The sequence below is a fragment of the Pinus tabuliformis genome, chromosome 6 (assembly GCF_031772625.1).
Source record: "Pinus tabuliformis cultivar Carrire ecotype Pingquan chromosome 6, CPIR1, whole genome shotgun sequence".
NCBI classification, from domain to species: Eukaryota; Viridiplantae; Streptophyta; class Pinopsida; order Pinales; family Pinaceae; genus Pinus; species Pinus tabuliformis.
The window spans coordinates 378,535,314-378,559,023 of record NC_142292.1 but is presented as its reverse complement, the minus strand read 5'-3'; the positions used below and the strand labels follow the sequence as shown (position 1 = coordinate 378,559,023).

The 23,710-nt window shown below is 34.3% G+C and overlaps 1 protein-coding gene across 1 annotated transcript; it reads right to left on the bottom strand.

Moving 5' to 3' along the window:
- Positions 1–737: 737 nt before the first annotated feature.
- Positions 738–1,880, bottom strand: LOC149258892 (putative disease resistance protein At5g63020). Its single transcript, XM_089440818.1, has 2 exons — positions 1,247–1,880; positions 738–1,111 (listed from the first exon to the last, which is right to left on the bottom strand). Exons 1-2 carry the CDS (start codon positions 1,878–1,880, stop codon positions 738–740), a joined length of 1,008 nt encoding a protein of 335 aa, XP_089296944.1.
- Between the last annotated feature and the right edge of the window lie 21,830 nt (positions 1,881–23,710).

Genomic DNA, 23,710 nt, shown 5'->3' with positions numbered 1-23,710 from the left:
TGGAAGTTCTTCCAAGACATGACAACCAGCAAATTTAAGATAGCCCAAATATTGAAAGTCATAAAAATTATAATCCATTTTAACCAAGTGAAAGTATTCTAATAATACCAGTCTTCTCAATTTTGACATGTTTCTTATATCGTTGGGTAGAATTTCCAGCTTTATGAGTGACAATGTGAGGGAGTTCATTTGAGTCATCTTTCCCAGTGTGCCATCACTAATAATTTCCTCATTATTTTGTTGTTGTAATGTTTTAAGTTGTGTTAAACTTGCCAATTTGTTGATAGAAGCTGTTTTTTTTTCCATCTGGTATCGTTATCTTTCTTCCAAAAAAGCCTTGCAACCATAAGTTTCCAAATGCTCCAAAGAGGTAAGCCCTGAGATACAGGGAGGTAGAAATTGCAGATCTCTACATCCCTCCAAGATTAATTTCCTTAAAGATCACAACATATGGATGGCGGACGGTAATTCTTGGATGGCAGAATAGGAAAGATCAAGGATCTCCAGATTTACAAGACTGGTAAAAGATGCAGGTAACGTATTGATGGGCATGTGTCTTAAACCCAAATATATTAGCTGCTCCAAACACCCAATACTCTTTGGCAATGATTTCAATGACGTCCCACTTAAAGAGAACACCTTAAGGGAGATCATACTCCTGATCACCCTTGTTGGGATCTTTGTTAAATATGTATTTCCACTGAGAAGCAACGAGCATATTTGTGTAGACGATGTGATTAGGGGAAAGAAGTCAATCTGTTCTCGCTCAACAAAAGCCGAATGCGGCCCAAACACTCATTTTCATTCACAGCTGTCAAACCATTACCCACACGGTAGTAGAAATTTTCTTCCTCCTCTGCGATTCCAATTGCCATATCACGCAGGGAGTCATGCACCCTGAAACAGAGTACTTGCCCATCAAAGTCTCTCATCATTGGCTCGATCAAACAATGATCTGCTAAAATATTGAGATAATATCTTCCCAGCTCGAACGGATCATAAGCGGGTTGATGCTCATGTTCCAACGTCTTCTTGACAAGTAAGCCTTCCCCTATCCATACCTGAATCGCCAACTGGACATGAACGATTGCGTCTTCCAAGATGTTTGCAGCTACACATAAAAAGCACAATTGCAGGTCAGCATCCTCATAGCCGAGTGCATCATAACTCAACCTAACATAATTGTACACACTGTCCACGTTTGGCAGCCTTTGGACAACCCATTCTCACTGTTGTGGATGAGTACTCCCGGCCATTGCCCTGCCAACCACTTTGATAGCGAGGGGAAGCCCTCTGCACCTTTTACACACAAGCTTGGCTTTTCCCTCTTCTATGTTTGCTGGCAGATTTCCATATAAATAGCACAATTGCAGGTCAGCATCCTCATAGCCGAGTGCATCATAACTCAACCTAACACAATTGTACACACTGTCCACGTTTGGCAGCCTTTGGACAGCCCATTCCCACTGTTGTGGATGAGTACTCTCGGCCATTGCCCTGCCAACCACTTTGATAGCGAGGGGAAGCCCTCTGCACCTTTTACACACAAGCTTGGCTTTTCCCTCTTCTATGTTTGCTGGTAGATTTCCATTATTATATGGAAAAGTGTGACAAGCAAACAACTTCCAACTCTCATCTTCCGACAAGTCCTCCATTGTTATTGTGTATTCATCTGCGACACCTGTTTTTAAGAGTGCAGCGCGAACCCTGGAACTCACAATGACTTTGGAGGTAGAGTGGTTCCTTACAGGGCACAGTACACCTAATTCCTCTAACAATTCTGCAGCATTGCATCCCCATACATCATCTAAGAACAGAATAAACCTGGTGCTCTGGTGCACTGTCTGATTCAACCATCGCTTTACCTCTTCTTCATTCATATTTTCGCCCAAATTTACATTTTTTGTGTGGCTATTTGGGTACGGAGTGCATTTCTAAGACTTGTAAAAGAGGGACTTTGGGAAACAGTGAGCCAAAGTAATAAACCATCCTTAGAATTATTGCGTACCTTTTGGCTATTGAAGAGCGTCTTCAAAAGAAGAGTTTTTCCGGATCCACCCTTGTCAACAACACCAGCTTTTCGAGAATCGAAAATGCTTTATCCTGTCCCACTATAAGGGGCTCTTCGATCAATTTCATCTTTGCAGAGCCTGTTGGAACAACAGGGCCATGGGAAGTACTTGAAGAAGAAGAGCTCATTGCACCAAAATTCACCATACAACCAACTTTCCCTTTTATCTCACAATTGGGAATATCTCTTTGTAATTTCTTCCATGTCTACCATAGACATTGCCATCACTTCTACATTAGTGTTCTCTCTAGTTCCGGGCAAAAAAATTTCAAAATATTTCATAAATCCTTCACTTTGAAGATATCCCCATTGGAATCTCCCTGAAACATAACATATGATAAAAAAAACATCAATAAAGAAACAAAATTGCATAGACTTTTGACTTCTTTCTTCTATGCTATTGTTTCTCATCATTGCCTTACGGCGTTTTCTTTGCAACATGTGGTGCAAATGCTAGTAATAAGTTGTTTTTAAGGTTATAGCCAAGCTTATACCAAATTGGCTCATGAGATCTCCTATTTGTGAGACAATGGAGATCTATCTCTGCGCAACAATTTGACTACTAAATCTAAGAAGGTGTACATACCAACAACTCTAAATTTGAACTTGCTGACTGCATGTTCTTAACCATTAGGCCCAAAGTTTTTTTGTGACACAAAGATATACTACTTGGAGAATCAAATGTAAAATATTATTTCGATGGATATGAATCTCTAATAAAAACTTTAGATGACATTTAAAGAAAAAAGAAAAAAAAACTTCCATTAGTTTTATAAGACAATACAGTGTTGTCATGATACATAGATACACTTGATACAATGCTTGGAGAATCAAACACAAACTTTTTCTAATTAAAATGAATGCTAATACATACATACTCTACCCACTTTAATTTTAAACTCATAACTTTTTAAAAAACAAACACATATTTTTAACTATTAAATCCAGTGAACTATATTCCATTCTACATGTATTTGATAAATTAATTAAATTCACTACTGCCACAGCGTAATACTACTCTACTTTTTGTGGTGGAAGCAAAGTGTAAAGATAGTCCAAAGGATTGCGTAATCCTATTTCATCTCACACCCACATATTTCTTATTCGTTACCTAAATCAGTTTCTGTTGTCACTGCTTTTCTGTCCCTCTACGTGGGCTTACTGGGGTGCTGCATGTCTGTCATGACCAATTCGAATAATGAAAACTAGTGTCTGTTACTAAATACAATAATGAGGAGTAGATAATGCGGGGAAAAGCCGGCATATCCAACAAATTTGGCCTGAGAAAAGCATAAGGAATACAAGTACAATATCAATTTGTGAAACTTTCGGTTTTATATTTTAATCGCGTATGAACATGAACTTTATGCTGAAGTGATGTTCATAAGGATGTTAGCTTTTAATTTAAGGAGCCCTATGGGTTTAAGGAAGTGTCGTGGCAATGTGTATCAATCATACTCATATTCTGTTCACACCAAAAAGTGAATTAGATAGAGCTCACAAATCACTTCATAAAGGATTAGCAAATTAGCTGAATGACAGCTATGAAGGCAGCTTATGTAAAAGCTGTCTACTGTTAGCAAAAATATGTTGTCAATCGCAGCCAACTTTATTTCGATTTAGGTCACCTATTTTTTAAAAATAACCGAAGGCTTAACAAGTATATATATATAATTTTTGAATTTTTTAAATAAGTAAAAAAACACTGTAAGTTGAAAGTAATATAATCTCTCTTAATTTAGCATTTAATATATTTAAGTTGAAAGTAATATAATCTTTCTTAATTTAGCATTTAAGATATTTAATTAAGTAAAATAAGTAAAATTTATATGAAATATTTTTTATTGACTAAATGTTTTTTATTGACTTTATGTTTATCATTGTTATTTTATGTTTATAGTATTTAATAAAAATATTAGAGAAACATATAATATAGTCACACTATGATATTGGGTTTATTGGTTGTACCATGATATTGTTGTTCCATATTCTGTTTCCAGGAAAGTGGATTACATAAGTTGTGGGTTTACGTGTTGGTCCTCTTTACCTACTACAATGAGATTTGGAGATTTCCCTTAGCTTTTATTGATTGACACTCTTTTGAGATCTTCTTCACAAATGGCTTTATCTTAGAAACTAATTCCATGCATCTCTTGACATATAATTTTCATATTTACCTATGAAATAATTTACAACATGTAGAATAGCATCATGGAGAACTCATGTTCTCTCAATGGCTTGTGGGATGATTATTTTGGTGGTCTAAAACATTTCTACTATCTAAGAATATTTGGTATATTGGATGCAAAGAGTAGATTAAGCCTAATATCCATCCCTGCACCTCCTACACAAATTTCCCCTTTATTAATCCTTTGTTCCTCTTGGCTATTGCCTATTTCATGCCTGCTTTTAGACTAACTCTTGGCAATGCCTATCTTCTTCCCAAGCTTCTTTTGCTATTATGACTAAGTAGTGGGATGCAATGATGAGGAAATGTGGTTTGTTTATCCATGACCACATTTTTTTTGCATTCTATGTTCTTGCCTTCTCCTCACACCATATTTTCCTTCAAATAATTAGGTTGCACTAACAATTTGAGATAGTCCCCAAAGCCTAAGAATCTTATAAAGAGATTCCCTCCTCTTGTTCAAAGTGGGATGCTAGCATTGAACCACTTTAACCATCACACTCTTCCTATTGCTAACTCGACTCTTGTGGTCATGAACTACTCCTAAGCTTCAAGATGTTAGCTCTTGCCTCTTGTCTCATATCCCCAAAAATACCAATAAACACTTCAATGAGAAAGCCATCCCTCATTAGAAATTAATATATTTGCAATTTTTAATCTTATCATAGTGGCCAAAGAAATTATGAAAATGAAATATGAACTCGCTCACCCACACATTCTAACCTAAAATATCTTATTTACTAGTGAATCATATAATTAAACTACAATTTATTTAATCTTAATAATTCTATTAATCCTAAAAAAAACTTTATAAACTTAAAATAGATTTAATCCTATGAATTATATTTTACTTAAAAAAACTAACATTTACAAAATTCAAACTTAAATATTCTACTTTCAAATTAAATCCATGCGCATTAACATCGAGTCTAATAGCATTTATTAGCCATTCCATGCTATCGTTCCTTTAATGTTACTTAAATTTATAGATTTCTTTAGCATTGTCTCAAAATAATACCCACAAAAACTCAGTGATAGTTCCGGTGTGATAATGTATTGTTTTACATGCTAAGAACGCTAATAAAATTGTATTATTAGTCTCGTGTTCTTTTTTATTTAACATGGGAAGGAATAATCCCATGCTATGGGAATGCAAAGAAAGGGACGAGAGTTGAAGGACATATATTACATCAAACAATCCATATTCATTTAAGAAGTTAAACCATCCAGTCTCCTTGTTAACTGGCCACAATTGTGCTTCATTTTCTTTCTTTCTTTTCGATTGGTCATGAACTCTTCCAATTTGAATTGAATATTTCATTTAACATGAATTTAAAATTTAAATAATACACTAACTAAATGTGAAAATACTAAGAAAAGATTTTGATTCACATTTTTATGGTAATTTAAAGTGAATAAAAAATCAATCATTAGGTGTCCCAAAGGAATTTATTTATTGATAAAAGATATATGGTATAAAAATGATATAATTGCAATGTGAAATAAATAATGTGATTATATATATAATTATATGATTTTAAAATTTTGAGATTAATTTATTTAATTTTCAGAATTGGAGTGTTTTAAAGTCATTAATAAAAATGGTATAATTGCAATGTGAAATAAATAATGTGATTATTTAAATGTTATATATATATAATTTTAAAAATTTGAGTTTAATTAATTTAATTTTCAGAATTAGAATGTTTTATATATACATAAATTTGAGTTTAATTTATTTAATTTTCAGAATTAGAGTGTTTTAGGATCATTAAAAAATATTTTAAATAATAAAAAATAACATTTTTTAAAAAATCATTTTACTGAATTCCAGTAAAAAGTCTATTTTGTCTATAAGTTAGACTACACACATATAAGAGAATAGTTGATATAAAAATTAAAACACAAATTAACATAGAAATTGGAATGTACACTGAAATCAAAACAATTATTTGAATGTATATTTTCTATCATTTATTTTTTAAGGCAAACTAAAATCAATGTGTTAAAAGTTGACTAAAAATAGAAATAGAAATAAATTTGACATTGAATAAAATATGAATAGAAATTGATATACAATGGAATTAATACATGAAAAATTGATATGTACATTGAAACCAAAACATTTAAAAATTGAAATATGTATTCAAATAAATGTACATGTATTGAATTCAATATGCATTTTTTATCATTGAAAATTGTTACTTTGTTTTTGGTCAACTTATTCTTCATGAAACTTTTGAAATATACTTTTGACTAATATTATTTATGTTTTTAAAGATAAGAGAAAAATGAGTGAAAATTATCAAATCTATATACATATATATATTTTTGATGACACACATATTGTGTAATTATATTAAAAACTAAATAAGATAGATTGACATTAATCTTTCTCAACAATGATAGACGTCTTCATGATTAAGTTTGGGTTAGTGTGTGTTATGGTGAGTAGTTATTGGAGTCCAAGAAACTTAAGAGATGGTTTACCTATTATATTAATATGTACACTATGTACATCATTATTAATATACAGTTGAGTTGGTTTCCAATTTGTGTGTCTAACAGTAAAATGATAACATGGTGGTATGATAACATGGTTAATCTGCTCTCTCAAATAGAATGAGCCACTAGTTTTTGTGGCCTAAGCTCATGAGTATGAAATCTCTTGGTTTAGACCATGCCATGAGAGGTACAGTTGAGTTGTTTTCCAATTTGTAACATGGTTAATCTGCTCTCTCAAATAGAATGAGCCACTAGTTTTTGTGGCCTGAGCTCATGAGTATGAAATCTCTTGGTTTAGACCATGCCATGAGAGGTGGTTTCTAAAAGCAACATGGCGCGGAGAGCCTCCAGAGGGATCACAATAGAAATCAAGGGCATTGTGTATGGCTGACTCTCTAAAGGCCTGTTATAAGGTTAAATCAAGGGCAGAGCATGCTGCACTTGATTCTCTTGCAAGTGGAAAAGGATATGAGCAACCAAGGATATATGAGAACTAGCCGATCAAGCACAGTGAATGCAAATGTGAAGGATTAGTGTGTGAGGTGATACAAAGACTTCTTTGACTCTTCGAGATCATTTTCAGAGACCCTTAGATATACGAGATATGTGGTGAAAGATGTACTGTTATATTTTTTGGTTGCCTGTCTATTGCCTATAGTTGAACTGTGATATTTGTTACAGCATAGTTTCCTTTACACAAATTTAAAGTCAATGAAAGCCTGTCTACGAATGCGTTGTCTAATATTGTATAGAAGAAACTGCCACGATCAAATTGTTCCTTCAAAATTGTATACAAGAAACTACCACAATCAAATTGTTCCTTCAAAACCTGAGGCTAGAGTTCTATGCTACAAACCAGAGTTTGTGATTGAATGGAGGTGCTTATTTTGAATGCAAGATTGAAAATGTGTTGTGTTTTATTTCTCTTCCATAAAGTAATGGCCTTTTACAAGTCTTTTTTTTCGAGTTAACATGTCCAGAACAACAGTGCATTACCAGTAAGCATTTTCAAATTAAAAAAAATAAACGCTAAAGATTGTGTGAAGATTTTGACAAAGAAACAACGAGACGATGGAGGTTGTGGATGAAATTTCCACTCTTCGATGTCAACGTGTTAGCAGTCTTAACATCGTCAGTGCATTTTATGTTTGTGTAAAAGAAATTATTGGAGTTTTGCGCATGTTGTTGAATGTGAAGATATTGAATAATTCTTGAAGGAAAAGTCACGACGTAAGTTTAAATGCCAGCTTCTGCTGCCTCCTCTGCGTTAATAATGGGTTGTGGAGAGGAAGCACGAGCTTTACAAGTTCATTGAAGATCAAGGCAAAACATAAGATGCCAAACAACACATACAATGCACCATTGCTTGCAGTTATTCGACCAAATCCATAACAATGTTAAAATAAGATAATTATTCGGAACGAGGAGTTGGTTAAACATAGAGAGTCACTTAAATAAATGATCTAAGTGTTTGAGTGTTGAGTCAAGTCGAGTTAAGTGATAGAAGGTGTTTCGTGTGTGGTTGCATGTCAAGATATTTTAGGTAAGTCGCTAGTTGGAAATGGATAAATACCCTTCACTGGGTTTATTGTAATCATTATGTTTTGTATGATCAATAGAAGAGCAGCAACTCGTGTTTTATGTGTGAATTCATGTTTTGTCTCCTCTGCCTTTCCAATAAATTAGTATTAGAGCGAGGTTTGAGACAGAGAGATGTTAAGCTCCTTTACGTTTTTCCAACTATTGCCTACAATTACAGAAGTAAAATGCGGTCATTTTCTTAATTTCTGGAAACCAACTGCAGTAATTTCCTTAAATTACGGAAATCAACTGCAGTTAATTAATTTCTTGTTGGGAGCTTCTGAAGTGGTCCATTACTCCCTCTGGAGTTCTCTACCATGATCTGTGGAACACTTGACACATAGCCAACAGAAACTTAATGGAAGCTTGGCTATATATACTTCTGTTTGGTCCCTAAGTTCATCATCTCAATCCATTTCAATTTTACACCATCAAGTTGAGAGAGCAGAGCTTGGAAGTGCCATACAGTTTTCCAACATTTTTTTTCTCCATCTTTAGTGAAATCACTGTTAAACTCATAAGAGTACGGGTAAATACGCGTGAATGCAGTATTGTTGTAATTACTACATTTTGATGGTTCATAATGTGGTTGAAGACAGCAGAGGCAGATTTTGCAAATGTATCCAGATCATTACCGTCGTTTATGTAAAATTTCATCCTGAAGTTTGCATTTGGATAAGTACGGAGAAAGAAGATAGCAATGTATACAATCCGTCTTTCCATCAAATGCTGATGCTTTTTGCAAAAGCATTTTCAATGCTGCGTAGAATTGGTTGGTTTTGATTGAGCGACTCAGTTTAAATGCCGCTTCAGAGGATGGGTAGTTAATACGGCTATGAAACCTACTGCCAATTTTGATCGAGCCAACAACGCATGTAAACACATCAGAAAACAGAAGAAGGGACTGCCTCAAGCATAACAGAAATTTTGGTTTTGGAGTGTGATCAGCACTAATGGCTGGAGGTATGAATTCTTTGGCATTAAAGTTTTTCAATTCTTTTTTCCGCATTATAGTAGAATCGTTATAATTCTAAAATTTGGTATCAGAGCCTATTTTATCTCTACCTTGGTGTTATAGACATACTGGTCTACCGCCTGGTTGAATTATGTGCATTTCACATCCTGCTATCCTTATCCATGGCCGTTTTTTTATTACCTTTTGGTCCTCCAAAGCTACAGTAGGCATCAGTTTAATTGCAGTAATAATGTTTTGAAAACATATAAACTAGTAAGTGAAACAGCTAAATAACATTTATAGATTTACGCTATTACTCTAAGAAAGAAATGCAGTTGTGAAATATGGTCGGCGACAATTTAATTGTTAAAATTACGATTGAATTTAGATGATTCAACCTAATAATCATATTTCTAGGTTTTTTTTCTCATTGTGACTTATTCCTTTCAGGGAACATTGTTTTTACTCTGGTTAAGATTTGTTTATAATCTTATAAGTGAATTTTAAGTGTTTTGTGTGAGTGTTTCCGTTTTCCATATTTTTAATTGCTTCATATTGAAACTGTGTATATGCCATTTCACGTAGCATGCAATGTGAAGTGTTTTGTATATTTTTGTTTATGCAATTTATAATAAATAATGTCTAAATGATCTATATAATTTTTAATTGATTAGAGAATAGCCACAACATCTCTAATTAAATAATATTATGTATTAAGTTTGATTAGGATCACATAAATAATATTTAGACATTAATTGTAATTAATTATACTAAATATAAAATTTTTTATCCCACAAGAATTCTTATTATATTTATATAATTAATTAGGATAAAATATTCATAGCTTACCCACAGGAATTATGAATTAATAGTTTTATCATAAAGTTCAAATCTAAGATAGAATTTATATCGAATTATAATCATAATATACCCTTTAGAATTATGAATTAAGTGAATAATTTGATAAATTCTATCATAAAGAATAATTGAATCTGCTTGAATTGGGAATTTGGCCCACAGGCAATTTTTATGTCATTAGATTCAATTTTAAGCATGATTTACATTAGTAAAACATGAAATTTTATTTATGCCTCAATTTTAACATAAGCACGTGATCTTTAATTTTATGCAGTTGTACAACCTGCAAATTTCTCTAAAATTTGTTGTGATATCCTTGAACTTAAGGGAGATAACTATAAGGTCTAGAAGGAGAGGGTTTTCCCTCATTTGGGGTGGATGGACATAGATTATGCTATTAGGAAAGATGAACCACCGGCACTCACTAATACCAGCACTGCAGCGGACATCATGCTTTATGAACAATGGGAGAGATCTAATCGTCTAAACATGATGTTCATTAAGACTAAAATTTTAGCTGGTATTTGTGGTTCTGTTGATCAGCAAGAAAAGGTCTGAGACTTGCTGAAAGCCATTGATGATCAATTCGTCACTTCAGACAAGGCACTATCAAGCACCCTAATCATGAAGTTCTCATCCCTGAGGCTCACTAGTGTGAAAGGTGTGCGCGAGCACATCATGCAAATGAGGGACACTGTAGCTTAATTGAAGAAACTTGAGGCTGAAATATCAGAGTCTTTCCTGGTGCACTACATTCTGAACACCCTTCCGCACCAATACGGACCCTTCAAAATCTCATACAACACATATAAGGATAAATGGTCAATTAATGAACTCATGAACATGTGTGTTCAAGAGGAAGAGAGACTGGTGATGGAACTGGGAGAAAGTGTAATGCTGACAACACGAGGAAAGGGCAAATCTCAAGCCAATCAGAAAGGGAAAGGCAAAGTACCTCCCCAAGCCAATATCAAGAAGGATTCCAAGTGTTTCTTCTGTAAAAAGAAGGGACACATGAAGAAGGAATGCGCCAAATTTTAGAAATGGCTTGCGGACAAAGGTAATTTAATCTCGTTTGTTTGTTATGAATCTAATATGGTTAATGTCAACATCAACACATGGTGGATTGATTCTAGATCAACAATTCACACTCCGAATTGCTTGTAGGGTTTGTAAAACCTAAGGAAGCCAGTGGGAAGTGACCAAAGCATCTTATCAGAAAACAAGATGGGCTCGCATGTGGAAGCTACAGGAACATGCTATTTAACTTTAAGTAGTGGCTTTGTTTTAGAATTAGAAAAGACCTTCTATGTTCCAAGTTCTTCTAGAAACTTGATTTCAGTTTCAAGGCTTGTACCTTTTGGATATTCTTTTAAATTTTCAGAAAAATCCTTCAATCTATTTTATAAATCTGATTATGGTTGGAATGGTATTTTGTCTAATGGTCTTTACTGCATTAATTTACAAAACAATGTCACTTATGATTCAATTCAAGTTCACACTGTCATTAAAAGATGTGTTATTAATGAAGATTCCTCTAAATTATGGCACTGGAGACTAGGTCATATCTCCATAAAAAGAATTAAAAATTTGGCAAATGAAAGGGTACTTAATACTCTGGATTTTACTAGTTTTGAGACTTGTGTGGACTGCATAAGGGGAAAGCAGACCAACAAGTCAAAGAAAGGTGCCAATAGGAGTTCGAACATATTAGAGATCATACATACTGATATATGTAGTCCAGACATGGACTCACATGGTCAGAGATACTTCATGTCCTTTATAGATGATTACTCACGATATATGTATCTCTACATGCTTCATAAAAAGAGCGAAGCATTAGATGCCTTTAAGATATTTAAGGCTGAAGTAGAGAAACAATGCGGCAAGAAAATTAAGATTGTGAAATTAGATAGAGGTGGAGAATATTATGGTAGATACATAGAAGATGGACAAGCCGCTGGGCCATTCACTAAATTTCTTCAAGAGCATGGGATTGTTGCCCAATACACCAAGCCTAGTTCACCCGACCAGAATGGTGTAGCAGAAAGAAGAAACCGAACATTATTGGACATGGTGCGGAGTATGCTTAACAGCTCCAATCTTCCTAAATCCTTATGGACTAAAGCACTTAAGACGACAGTGTATATATTAAATCGAGTTCCAACGAAGGTTGTTCCTAAAACGCCATTTGAATTCTGGAAAGGTTGGAAACCGAGTTTGCGACATATGCGCGTTTGGGGATGCTCGTATGAAGTGAGAATATATAATCCATAATAGAAGAAGCTGGACCTAAGGACCATTAGTAGGTATTTCATTGGATATGCTGAAAAGTATAAAAATTATAGATTTTATTGTCTATCTCACAACACTAGGATTGTGGAATCAAGAAATGCAAAGTTTCTTGAAAATGACTTGATTAGTGGGAGCGATCAAACCAGGAACATAGTTTCTGAGAAGGATCGTTCAGAATCTCAACCTTCCACCTCAAGTGATAGATTTGTCCTTGTTCACAGCACCCCTCAAGTACAAACTAGTGTTGAAAAACCAATTGTTGAAGTTCCACAAGCTGCTGATGACATTCCAGTAGATCAGGTAGTTCAAGAGCTGCCAAGAACTTTTGAACAACGATTTGAACCACATACTTCTCAGGAAGATGATGGTACAACATTAAGAAGATCTACTAGACCAAAGAGATCAGCAATTCCTGATGATTATGTTGTGTATCTGCAAAAATCTAACTACAACATTGGAGCCGAAAATGATCCCGAGTCATTTTCACAAGCCATAAGTTGCAAAGAATCAGAACTATGGTACAATGCCATGAAGGAAGAGATGAATTCTATAAAGAGTAATGAAGCTTGGGATCTTGTTGAATTGCATAATGGTGAAAAAGCCATTGGATGTAAATGGGTCTTTAAGACAAAGAAAGACTCATTGGGCAACATTGAGAGATACAAGGAAAGACTTGTTGCTGAGGGATTCACTGAGAAAGAAGGAATCAACTACACGAAGACTGTCTCTCCTGTATCTAAGAAAGATTCCTTGCACGTAATTATGGCATTAGTAGCTCATTTTGACTTAGAATTGCAACACATGGATGTGAAAACGACATTTCTTAATGGAGATATAGAGGAGGAGGTTTACATGAAACAACCTAAAGGATTCCCCTTTAGTGATGGTGAGAAATTGGTTTGCAAGCTCAAGAAATCCTTAGACGGATTAAAACAAGCATCCCGCCAATGGTATTTGAAATTCCATAATGTAATTTCTTCATTCGGTTTTGTAGAAAACATTATGGATCAATGTATATACCTGAAAGTCAGTGGGAGTAAAATTTGTTTTCTTGTTTTATATGTGGATGACATTTTGCTAGCAACCAATGACAAGGGTTTGCTACATGAAGTGAAACAATTCCTCTCTAAAAATTTTGATATGAAGGATATGGGTGAGGCATATTATGTCATTGGCATTAAGATCCATAGAGACAGATTTCGAGGCATCTTGGATCTGTCTTAGGAAACCTATATTAATAAAATTTTAGAGAGATTTCGGATGAAGGATTGTTCACCAAGTGTAGCTCCCATTGTGAAGGGTGATAGGTTCAATTTGAACCAATGTCCGAAGAATGACTTTGAAAGGGAACAAATGAAGAACATTCCATATGCTTCTGCATTTGTTGTGGCAATGTTGGGACGATATCAGAGTGATCCAGGTATAGACCACTGGAAAGCTGCAAAGAAAGTAATGAGGTACATTTAAGGAACCAAAAACTACATGCTTATGTATAGATGGACGGACAATTTGGAAGTAATTGGCTACTCAGATTCTGACTTTGCTGGATGTGTTGATTCATGCAAATCAACATCAGGATACATTTTTATGATGACCAGTGGAGCTGTATCATGGAGGAGTAGCAAGCAAACCTTGATTGCCACTTCCACTATGGAAGTCGAGTTCGTCTCCTGTTTTGAGGCTACTTTACATGGTGTATGGCTTAAGAGTATCATACCGGGGCTTAGAATTATGGATTCTATCTCTAAGCTATTGAGAATATATTGAGATAATTCAGCTGCTGTTTTTATGGCTAAAAACAACAAAAGTGGGAGTCGAAATAAACACATCGACATTAAGTATTTAGCTACAAGGGAACATGTTAAAGAAAATAAAGTGGTCATTGAGCATGTCAGCACTGAGTTGATGATCGCTGATCCTTTGACTAAGGGCATGCCACCGTTTAAATTCAAGGATTATGTAATGAATATGGGACTTGGTTCCATTATGTAGTTTCTCATTGTATGGACAATGTTATTTTAATGAAATTCTTAATTATTGTGATGATTTTCTCATATTTATGTGCACCTTAATTTGATTTGAGAGAATTCATTTGTGTAGGACCAAGAATAAACATAGGGTTTATTCATTAAGAAATTGTTGCCACATGAATTATAATAAGAATAAATACATAGTAATACATGGAAGATAATACTCGTCATAAGAGGACTTATTGCCATGATTCATGTATCTATTACTTAATATAGATTATCAATGGATTTTAAGATGAGACATTAATATTGGAAGTATGGACCAAGTGGGAGAATGTTAAGATCCTTTACGTTTTTCCAACTGCTGCCTACAATTACAAAAGTAAACTACAGTCATTTCCTTAATATTTAGAAACCAACTGCAGTAATTTCCTTAAATTACGGAAATCAACTGCAGTTAATTAATTTCTTGTTGGGAGCTTCTGAAGTGGTCCATTACTACCTCTGGAGTTCTCTACCATGATTTGTGGAACACTTGACACGTAGCCAACAGAAGCTTGATGGAAGCTTGGTTATATATGTTTCTGTTTGGTCCCCAAGCTCACCATCTCAATCCCCTTCAGTTTTACACCATCAAGTTGAGAGAGCAGAGCTTGGAAGTGCCATACAGTATTCCAACATTTTTTTTCTCCATCTTTAGAGAAATCACTGCTAAACTGGTAAGAGTATGGGTAAATACGCGTGAATGCAGTATCGCTGTAATTACTACATTTTGATGGTTCATAATGTGGTTGAAGACAATGGAGGTAGATTTTGCAAATGTATCCAGATCATTACTGTCGTTTATGTAAAATTTCATCCTGAAGTTCGAATTTGGATAAGTATGGAGAAAGAAGATAGCAGTGTATACAATCCATCTCTCCATCGAAGGCTGATGCTCTCTTGCAAAAGCATTTTCAATGCTATGTAGAATTGGTTGGTATTGATTGAGCGACTGAGTTTAAATGCCACTTCAGAGGATGGGTACTTAATATCGCTATGAAACCTACTACCAATTTTGATCGAGCCAACGATGCATGTAAACACATCAGAAAACAGAAGAAGGGACTACCTCAAACATAGCAGAAATTTTGGTTTTGGAGTGTGATCAGCATCAATGGTCGGAGGTATGAATTCTTGGGCATTAAAGTTTTTCGATTATTTTTTCCGCATTATAGTAGAATCATTATAATTCTAACAAGAGATTCTATAGCGACACCGTGCATGTGAGAGTAATATGATAGTCAGAAGTTTCTCAGCCGTTGTAGCTAAGCTCATTTAGTCTATCTATAGATAGAGTTTCTTGAAGAAGCAGCCGCAACCGCCGTGAACACCCATAAGGAAATTGAGTAGTCAACCAGAAAGTGGCCATTTAACAAAGCAGTTAGTGTTTGCCACAACTCAATATGAAGTCAACATGTTTGAAAGTCGAAAGGCATAGTCATGTAGGCTTTAAAAGTCACGTGATATTTTCTAAACTCATAAAGCGAAGTGGGTATGATTTTCTCACGTGGTTTTATCATACGATTTTTTGAAAGAGTGATTATAAAGAGTTTTTTTATATAAATATTTTTTATATAAAATATTTTTATATTAAAAAAATAATGAAGGGTTTTATTTTAAAAATAAAATTTTGAGGAGAAGAGATTTTGTTTTGAAAAAGAAGCTTTGCAAATCTTATTAAAGGAGAAAATTTAACATTTTTTTTTGAAGATTTTTTTTTATAGAAAGATGGATTTCCCAAATTTCTAGCCCCAGTTCCCACCATTTACAGGGAAAGATTATGATGTGTGGGCCATTAAGATGACAACCACGTTGCAGGCACATGATGTCTAAGATTATGTCCAATTTGGGTTTTCAAAACTTAAGGATGAAGCAAAAGCACGAGCTCTCAATAATGCCAAGAGAGAACATTGGAAGACAAACAAGAAGAAGAATGCACAAGTGTTGTAGCTTATTTAGCAGGAAGTGGACCGAGCAGTGTTCCAGAAGATTATGATCACGTCTTCAAAAAAAGTAACATGGGATACTTTGGCGATAAACTATACAGGTATGGCCAAAGTCAATATTGTTATGTTGCAGAATACTAGGAGAGCTTTCGAAAGTTTGTAGATGAAGGAGACAAAGGACATTGATTCTTTCATGAATTGGGTTATAACTGTCATAAATCCGTTAAATATTTATGGTGAAGAAATTAAAGATCAAACTGTGGTTGAGAAGGTCCTTAGATCTTTGTCTACCAAATTTGATGTTGCGGTAGCAACCATAGAAGAAGCCAAGGATTTGGCATCATTAACAGTTGATGAACTGATGGGATCACTTCTATTGCATGAGGCAAAGATAGATAGAAATAAGGATTCCACGTTAGAGACCGCTTTCAAAATTCATGTTTCTATTTCAAGAGACAGAGGTTGAGGAAGAAGTAGAACGAGAGGAAGAGGACGAAGCGGAAGATATGGTGGTCAAAGAGATAGTCAAGAAGAGCATGAACATGAAAGTGGAAGCAATTACAGAAGCTTCAACAATAATCAAAGAGTTGACAAATCAAAGGTGAGATGTTATTATTGCAATAAATTTTGTCACTATGTTCATGATTGCAGGAAGAAGATAGTTGATCAAGGGAACCAAAGAGCTAATGTCACTACAGAGAGTACTAACTCCATGTTCCTAGCTTGCCATACCATGCATGAACCTTCTGCTAGTGTGTGACTATTAGATAGTGGTTGCTATAACCACATGACAGGCAACAAGAATTTGGTTGCAAATTTCGAAATCTGTGAAAACAGAAGTAAAGTTGGGGGTTGACAAGACTGTGGAAGTTGATGGCAAAGGAGTGGTCAATATTCTGACCAAGTAGGGGGAGCCGAAGACAATATCATAAGTATATTATGTTCCTAGTCTCAAACATAATTTGATAAGTGTTGGTCAATTGACATAGAAATGATACAAAATTATCTTTCAAGGTCAAGAATGTGTTATATATGAAAAGCCCCCAAGCAAGAAGCTTATAGCAAAGGTGCAGATGACGAGGAACATACTGTTTCCTCTAATTATGAATTACTGTGGTCAGGTGAGTTCTTTTACAGTTGCATGTTTTGATGATTATTGGTTATTGCACTTTCGATTTGGACACTTGCACTTTTCTGGTTTAAGACTTTTGTAGCAGAAATAGATGGTCAGAGGATTACCTCCCATCAAAGGACCTGCTAGTACTTGTGAGTGTTGCATCTTAGGAAAGAAACACAGTGAAAGTTTTCCAAAGGGAGTTGCATACAAAGCAAAGCAACCTCTTGATCTAGTGTACACAAACTTGTGTGGACCTATGAGGACACATTCGATTGGTGGAAGTTGTTACGTCCTCACTTTCATTGATGACTATAGCAGAAAGACTTGGGTTTAATTCTTGAAGCAAAAGTTTGAAACTTTTGCAAACTTCAAGGAATTCAAAGCATTAACAGAGCACCAAAGTGATCGACAAATCAAGGTATTGAGGTCAGATCATGGTGGATAATATGATTAAAAGGCATCCCATGATTACTACAAACAACATGGAATCAGAAGACAGTTTACAACTAGGTACACACAGCAGCAGAATGGTGTAGTAGAGAGAGAACATGACAATTATGAACATTGTAAGAAGCATGTTGAAAGGTAGAAACTTATCTAATGAATATTGGGTAGAAGCAGTTGCATGTGATATTTATGTGATCAATAGATCTCATACAAAGAGTGTGATGAACATAGTACCAGAACAAGCATGGTCAGGTATGTCTTGTAGCGTATCTCATCTTAGAATATTTAGATGTGTAGCTTATGCACATGTGCCTAAGGAGCAAAGAGGAAAATTGAATGATAAAAGTGAAAAATGCATATCCACTAGTTATAGTGAGCAATCAAAAGCTTACAAATTGTATAACCCTGTCACAAAGAAGACCATAATTAGCAGAGATGTTGTTTTTAAAGAACAAGAGTCATGGAATGAAACTGTAGACAAAACAGTTGATGCACTAGTGCCACTGATGGAAGAAGATGATGTAGCAGAAAAGGAGCAACAATAATCACAGGTGAAGACACAAAATAAAGACACACCAACAAGGATTCCAAGATTTTCAGAGCAGCATGGATCTTCAACCAGATCAACATATAAAGATTCTCCCAACAATCAATTAGGTGATGAATCAAGCAATGGTAAGAGAAAGATGAGAAGTTTGAAATATATTTATGATGATTTGGATGTTAGTTCAAAATTTTCATTGTTGTCATTCCAACCTTCTTCGTTTGAAGAAGCAATCAGAGATGAAAATTGGGTGCAAGCCATGGATGAAGAAATTGAAGCTATTGAAAAGAATGATACATGGCATTTGGTTGATTTACAAAAAGACAAAAATATCATTGGTGTGAAGTGGGTGTACAAGAAAATTTGAATGAGAAAGGTGAAATTGACAGATTTAAAGCATGAATTGTAGCAAAAAGATTCTCGCAGCAACCGAGAATAGACTTTGGAGAAACGTTTGCTCCGGTAACCAGATTGGATATTGTAAGAGAAGTTCTAGCCACAACAACTCAAAACAAGTGGAAAATATATCAGATGGATGTGAAATCAACCTTCTTGAATGGAATTCTAGAAGAAGAAATTTATGTACAATAGCCTCTAGGTTATGAAGTTGTAGGTAACGAAGATAAATTTTACGGGTTGAAGAAAGCACTCTATGGAATGACGCAAGCGCCAAGAGCTTGGTATAATAGAATTGACAAATACATGATTAAGAATGGATTTTCCAGAAGCAACATTAAACCTACCTTGTACACAAAGGTAAATGAACATGGACATATTTTGATTGTTTGCTTATATGTTGATGACATGGATTTTACAAGTGATTTAGATGAATTTAAAATAGCCATGATGAAATAATTTGAGATGACAGATCTTGGTCTCATGAAATATTTTCTTGGCATAGAAGTTGTTCAATTTGAAAAAGGAATTTTTATTTTTTCAAAATAAATATGCCAAAGATTTGTTGAAAATATTCAAGATGGAAAATTGCAAACCTTTCCCTACACCAATTGCAATAGGTACAAAGTTAAGCAAGGATAATGAAGGATAAGATGTCAATCCAAATTTATTCAAAAGATTGGTTGGTAGCCTAATATATCTCATAACTACAAGATCAGATATGATGCAAGGAGTGAGTTTGATTTCCAGATTTATGGAGTCTCCAAAAGACACACATTGGAGTGCGGGAAAATGAATTCTGAGATACATAGCAGGAACTAGAGATTGTGGCATAATGTATGCAAGAACATAAAAGAAGGATTTGATTGGATACACAGATAGTGATTTTGCAGGAAGTTTGGATGATAGGAAGAGCACTTCTGGTTATGAGTTCCACCTTGGTTTAGGTGTGATTTCATGGGCATATAAGAAGTAGCCCATTGTGACACTTTCATCAGCAGAAGCAGAATATGTAGTAGCGACATCAACATCATGTCAAGAAGTTTGGTTAAGAAGAGTATTTAATGGACTCAAGAAGAAACAACAAGGATCAAGAACAATTTACTATGACAACACCTCAACGATTGCACTATCCAAGAATAGTGTGTTTCATCAAAAGAGCAAGCATATTGATACTAGATATCACTTTTTTAGAGAACTTGTGAGCAATGGAGAAGTTCACTTGAAGCCTTGTAAATCTAGTGATTAATTGGCTGATATATTTACTAAGTCATTGGCACAAGATGTGTTTAAGTTTCATAGAAGAAACTTGGGTGTTGTAAGCCTAGCTGAGACATAGACCAACAAGTATGGAGTTGTCATGAGTCATGTTTTAGTTTAGAAGTCGTAATTAAGGGGGAGTGTTAAAATAAGATAATTACTCTTGCATGAGGAGTTGACTAAACATAGGACGTCAGTTAACTGAGTGATTGAGTGATTGGGTGTTTGAGTGTTGAGTCAAGTCGAGTTAAGTGATAGATAGATTTTCATGTGTGGTTGCATTTCAAGATATTTTAGGCAAGTAGCTAGTTGGAAAAAGTTAAATACCCTTCACTAGGTTCATTGTAATCATCATGTTTTGTATGATCAATAGAAGAGAAACAACTCGTGTTTTATGTGTGACTTCATGCTTTGTCTCCTCCCCCTTCCAATGCACAACATTTATCAACACCCCTTCCTCTAAAATTATTCTCAGAGAAGCAACATAAAGGCAACGTGGACGTCCATATAGCAGTGAAGGCATGAAACAATTTTCTTGGCAAGCCCAATTTATTAGAACACATGTACTACATATAATGAGAATCATAGGCGGTGATCGATTTGTAGCCCATTAATAGAGATCGAGATTAAACGAATTTCAATATTATGTTACTCTATAGGATCCATCTGCAAGAAAATTATAGGTGTTTATCTAGGTACAAATTACCATATTTGAGCCTTTCTCCATTGAGTACCATTTGATAATTCAATTTATTAACTAGTAGCCTTCGAATGAATGAAGCAACGATAGAAATTTTTTACCTAAATCATGGCCAATATCATTTCTTGAGTGAAAAGAAGAATGGTATGCACAAAATTTAAGTTCTAAAATTCTTTAAGTTACACCAGAAAATAAAATTTATCATGTGATGACATTTCCAGGGTTTGATTTGGATGACTTTTGATGAGTATTTGACAACAATTTGATTATAACAATTACTTTTTGTTTTGTATTTGTTGGATTGTGGAGGGTATATACAACAATGTTAAGTCCATGCTTATGTCTATATGTGTAACTGCGAAACCACAACCCTGGTGTAGTTTGGAATATTTATTTTTTTGGCATGGATAGGCTTACTAAGGGCCTTGCTTGAAATCAGAAGTTGGATGCATCAAATGTGCACAATATAATATACAAATCATTCTAATCTTCTCATGGAACTGATTGGGTTGTCTCTAATACATGATTCACACATTCGATGGATGTAACCTTTGTTTTAATATTTTGACCATGCGAAAACTAGTGAAGAAATGAAGAAACATTCCAAAGAGTTCAGAGGACTAATCCATCAACGAGTTGCACTTGAGCTTGAGGACTAATCTATCGACAAGTTGCACTTGGGCCCGTTGAAACATTCTCTTTTATATATTGTATTGTAAGTGAGGGCATATACCTTTTCAAATTTGATTGCAAGTTTTTTTTTGATAGGAAGCTGGAGAAAATGGCTAAACTAAATGATTTGTTAGAGTTATTAAGCAGTCTAATGCCATCTATTGTTTATAATATAGTCCAAATTGATAAGAACACCTTGTGTGACATTATAAATTGTTTTCAAAATGAACAAGAGAAGGTCGAGTTTCTGCAACTCGAATCTCAATTCTAGAGATATGAACTTCAATAGAAGCATTGTAATTTTGAACCTATTTTTCTTTAGAACAACCCGTTTGAGCATGACTCAAAGATTGATGAATAGTTAGAAAATGATAATGGAGCAGTTCAGTGCACCAAAAAAGCAAGTGTATGCAAGGGTCATTTGCATATAGATATGAATTTGGTCATTCCTATAACCTTTATTAGACCTTAGGAAGAAATAGTGCATAACAAAAATAGAAATGACGTGGGATATAATAATGATGTTTCTTTTGATGTCCTTGATTTTTCAAAGCCTATACAATTTCATAGTGCTAGATTTTTGGATGATGTTGTCCCATAACAAATTGTTATATGCCAATATTGTGACAGAGTTGGACATGAGAAAGATCATTGTTATGATCTTCATCCTTGTGAACATTGTGAAAAGAAGAATCATCATTCAAATAGAAGTTTCAAGCATAAGACTACAACAAGAGAGAGAATTAATTTTGGATGGATTGCTTCTTGGGATTGGTCTAAAACTACCAAGAAGATTTACAGGTCATACCAAATATTATGTTCGAGAGTATTGATCAACCTTGCAGCGAAGAGTACTTCATCTTCTCACCCTATGTCTGAGAAGGGGGGAATTGATGGAATTGATGGTATACTATAGGTTTGAAGATTTTTCAAGCAAGTCCAAGTCAAAGATAATCAAAATTTACTGCTACAACCTAGTCTAAGCTCATAAATTAGATTTAGAGTTGTAGACAAAGTTGTTTTAATTTATGCTCCATGAGAATTATAGTTTATATGCATGATTGCATGTTTTTGGCATGCTGGGATTTTTTCAAGGAGCTGCTTTTATAATTCCAAAGTTGGTTTATTTGAGGAATTTCTATGATAGTTCCAGAGTTAGTGGTCATCTTTGAACCATCACTAGTTGATACCTTTCAGCTCTCCCACATTTTGGTATCGTTTATGGGTTTCTCTTAAAAACCACCATCCATGGTTTGTGGTCATCCTTGAAAACCATTTCTCATAGACATTCAACTCTTGGATTAGATGAATTTTTGCATTTTTAGCTCTCATTCTTGAACTTTGATACTTCCCTTCAGATTAAGGGGAGAATGTTAAACACCTAATCCTCGAGATTAAGTTTGGGTTAGTGTGTGTTATGGTGAGTAGTTATTGGAGTCCAAGAAGCTTAGAAATTGAATCAACGATTTACTTACTGTATTAATATATACACTATGTGCATCATTCTTTGTGATCATTCTTAATATAGATTTGAGGTAGTTTCTAATTTGTGTGTCTAACAAACAATACTCTCTACACTTTCAACCAATTTATAAAAGTGAGTCAATTTCAAATTTATCATATTAATCATAGAAATTTACATATACACAGTTCTGATCATTCACAAATTATGTGAGTATAATAAAAACTAAAGAAGATATATTAATCATTATCCTTTTCAATAATGTTCTCTATACTTTTAGCCAATTGAGGAAAGTGAGTAAATTTTAATGTTAGATATTTTGATATAAATAATGTTGATTATTTAAAAATTGTTTCACTATAATAAAAATTGAAGAGGATAGATTGAAAATTTATCGTTCTTGATAATACTATCTATACTTCAACCAATTAAGGAATGAGTAGTGACCAACTAATGAATGAATAAATTTTAAATGATCATATCAATATTAGACATACACATAGTATTTATTATCTACAAATTTTGTGTGATCTCCTATGATCTAAACTAGTGTAGGTCCATCTTAACACCAAATCTATCAAATGTTGAGAGAAATAAAATATGTTAAGGTACAAACCTTTCTTTAAATTTTTCACTCTAAATGAGGTTTGTACCTCAAGATATTTTATCCTTATTTATGCTTGAAAGAGTTGGACTTAAGA

Coding starts and splice junctions, on each gene's coding strand:
- LOC149258892 (XM_089440818.1), bottom strand. CDS start 1,880: ATGAATGAAGAAGAGGTAAAGCGATGGTTGAATCAGACAGTGCACCAG. Junction 1,112..1,246: donor TGGCAGGGCAATGGCCGGGA/GTACTCATCCAC, acceptor TTTTATGTGTAG/CTGCAAACATCTTGGAAGAC.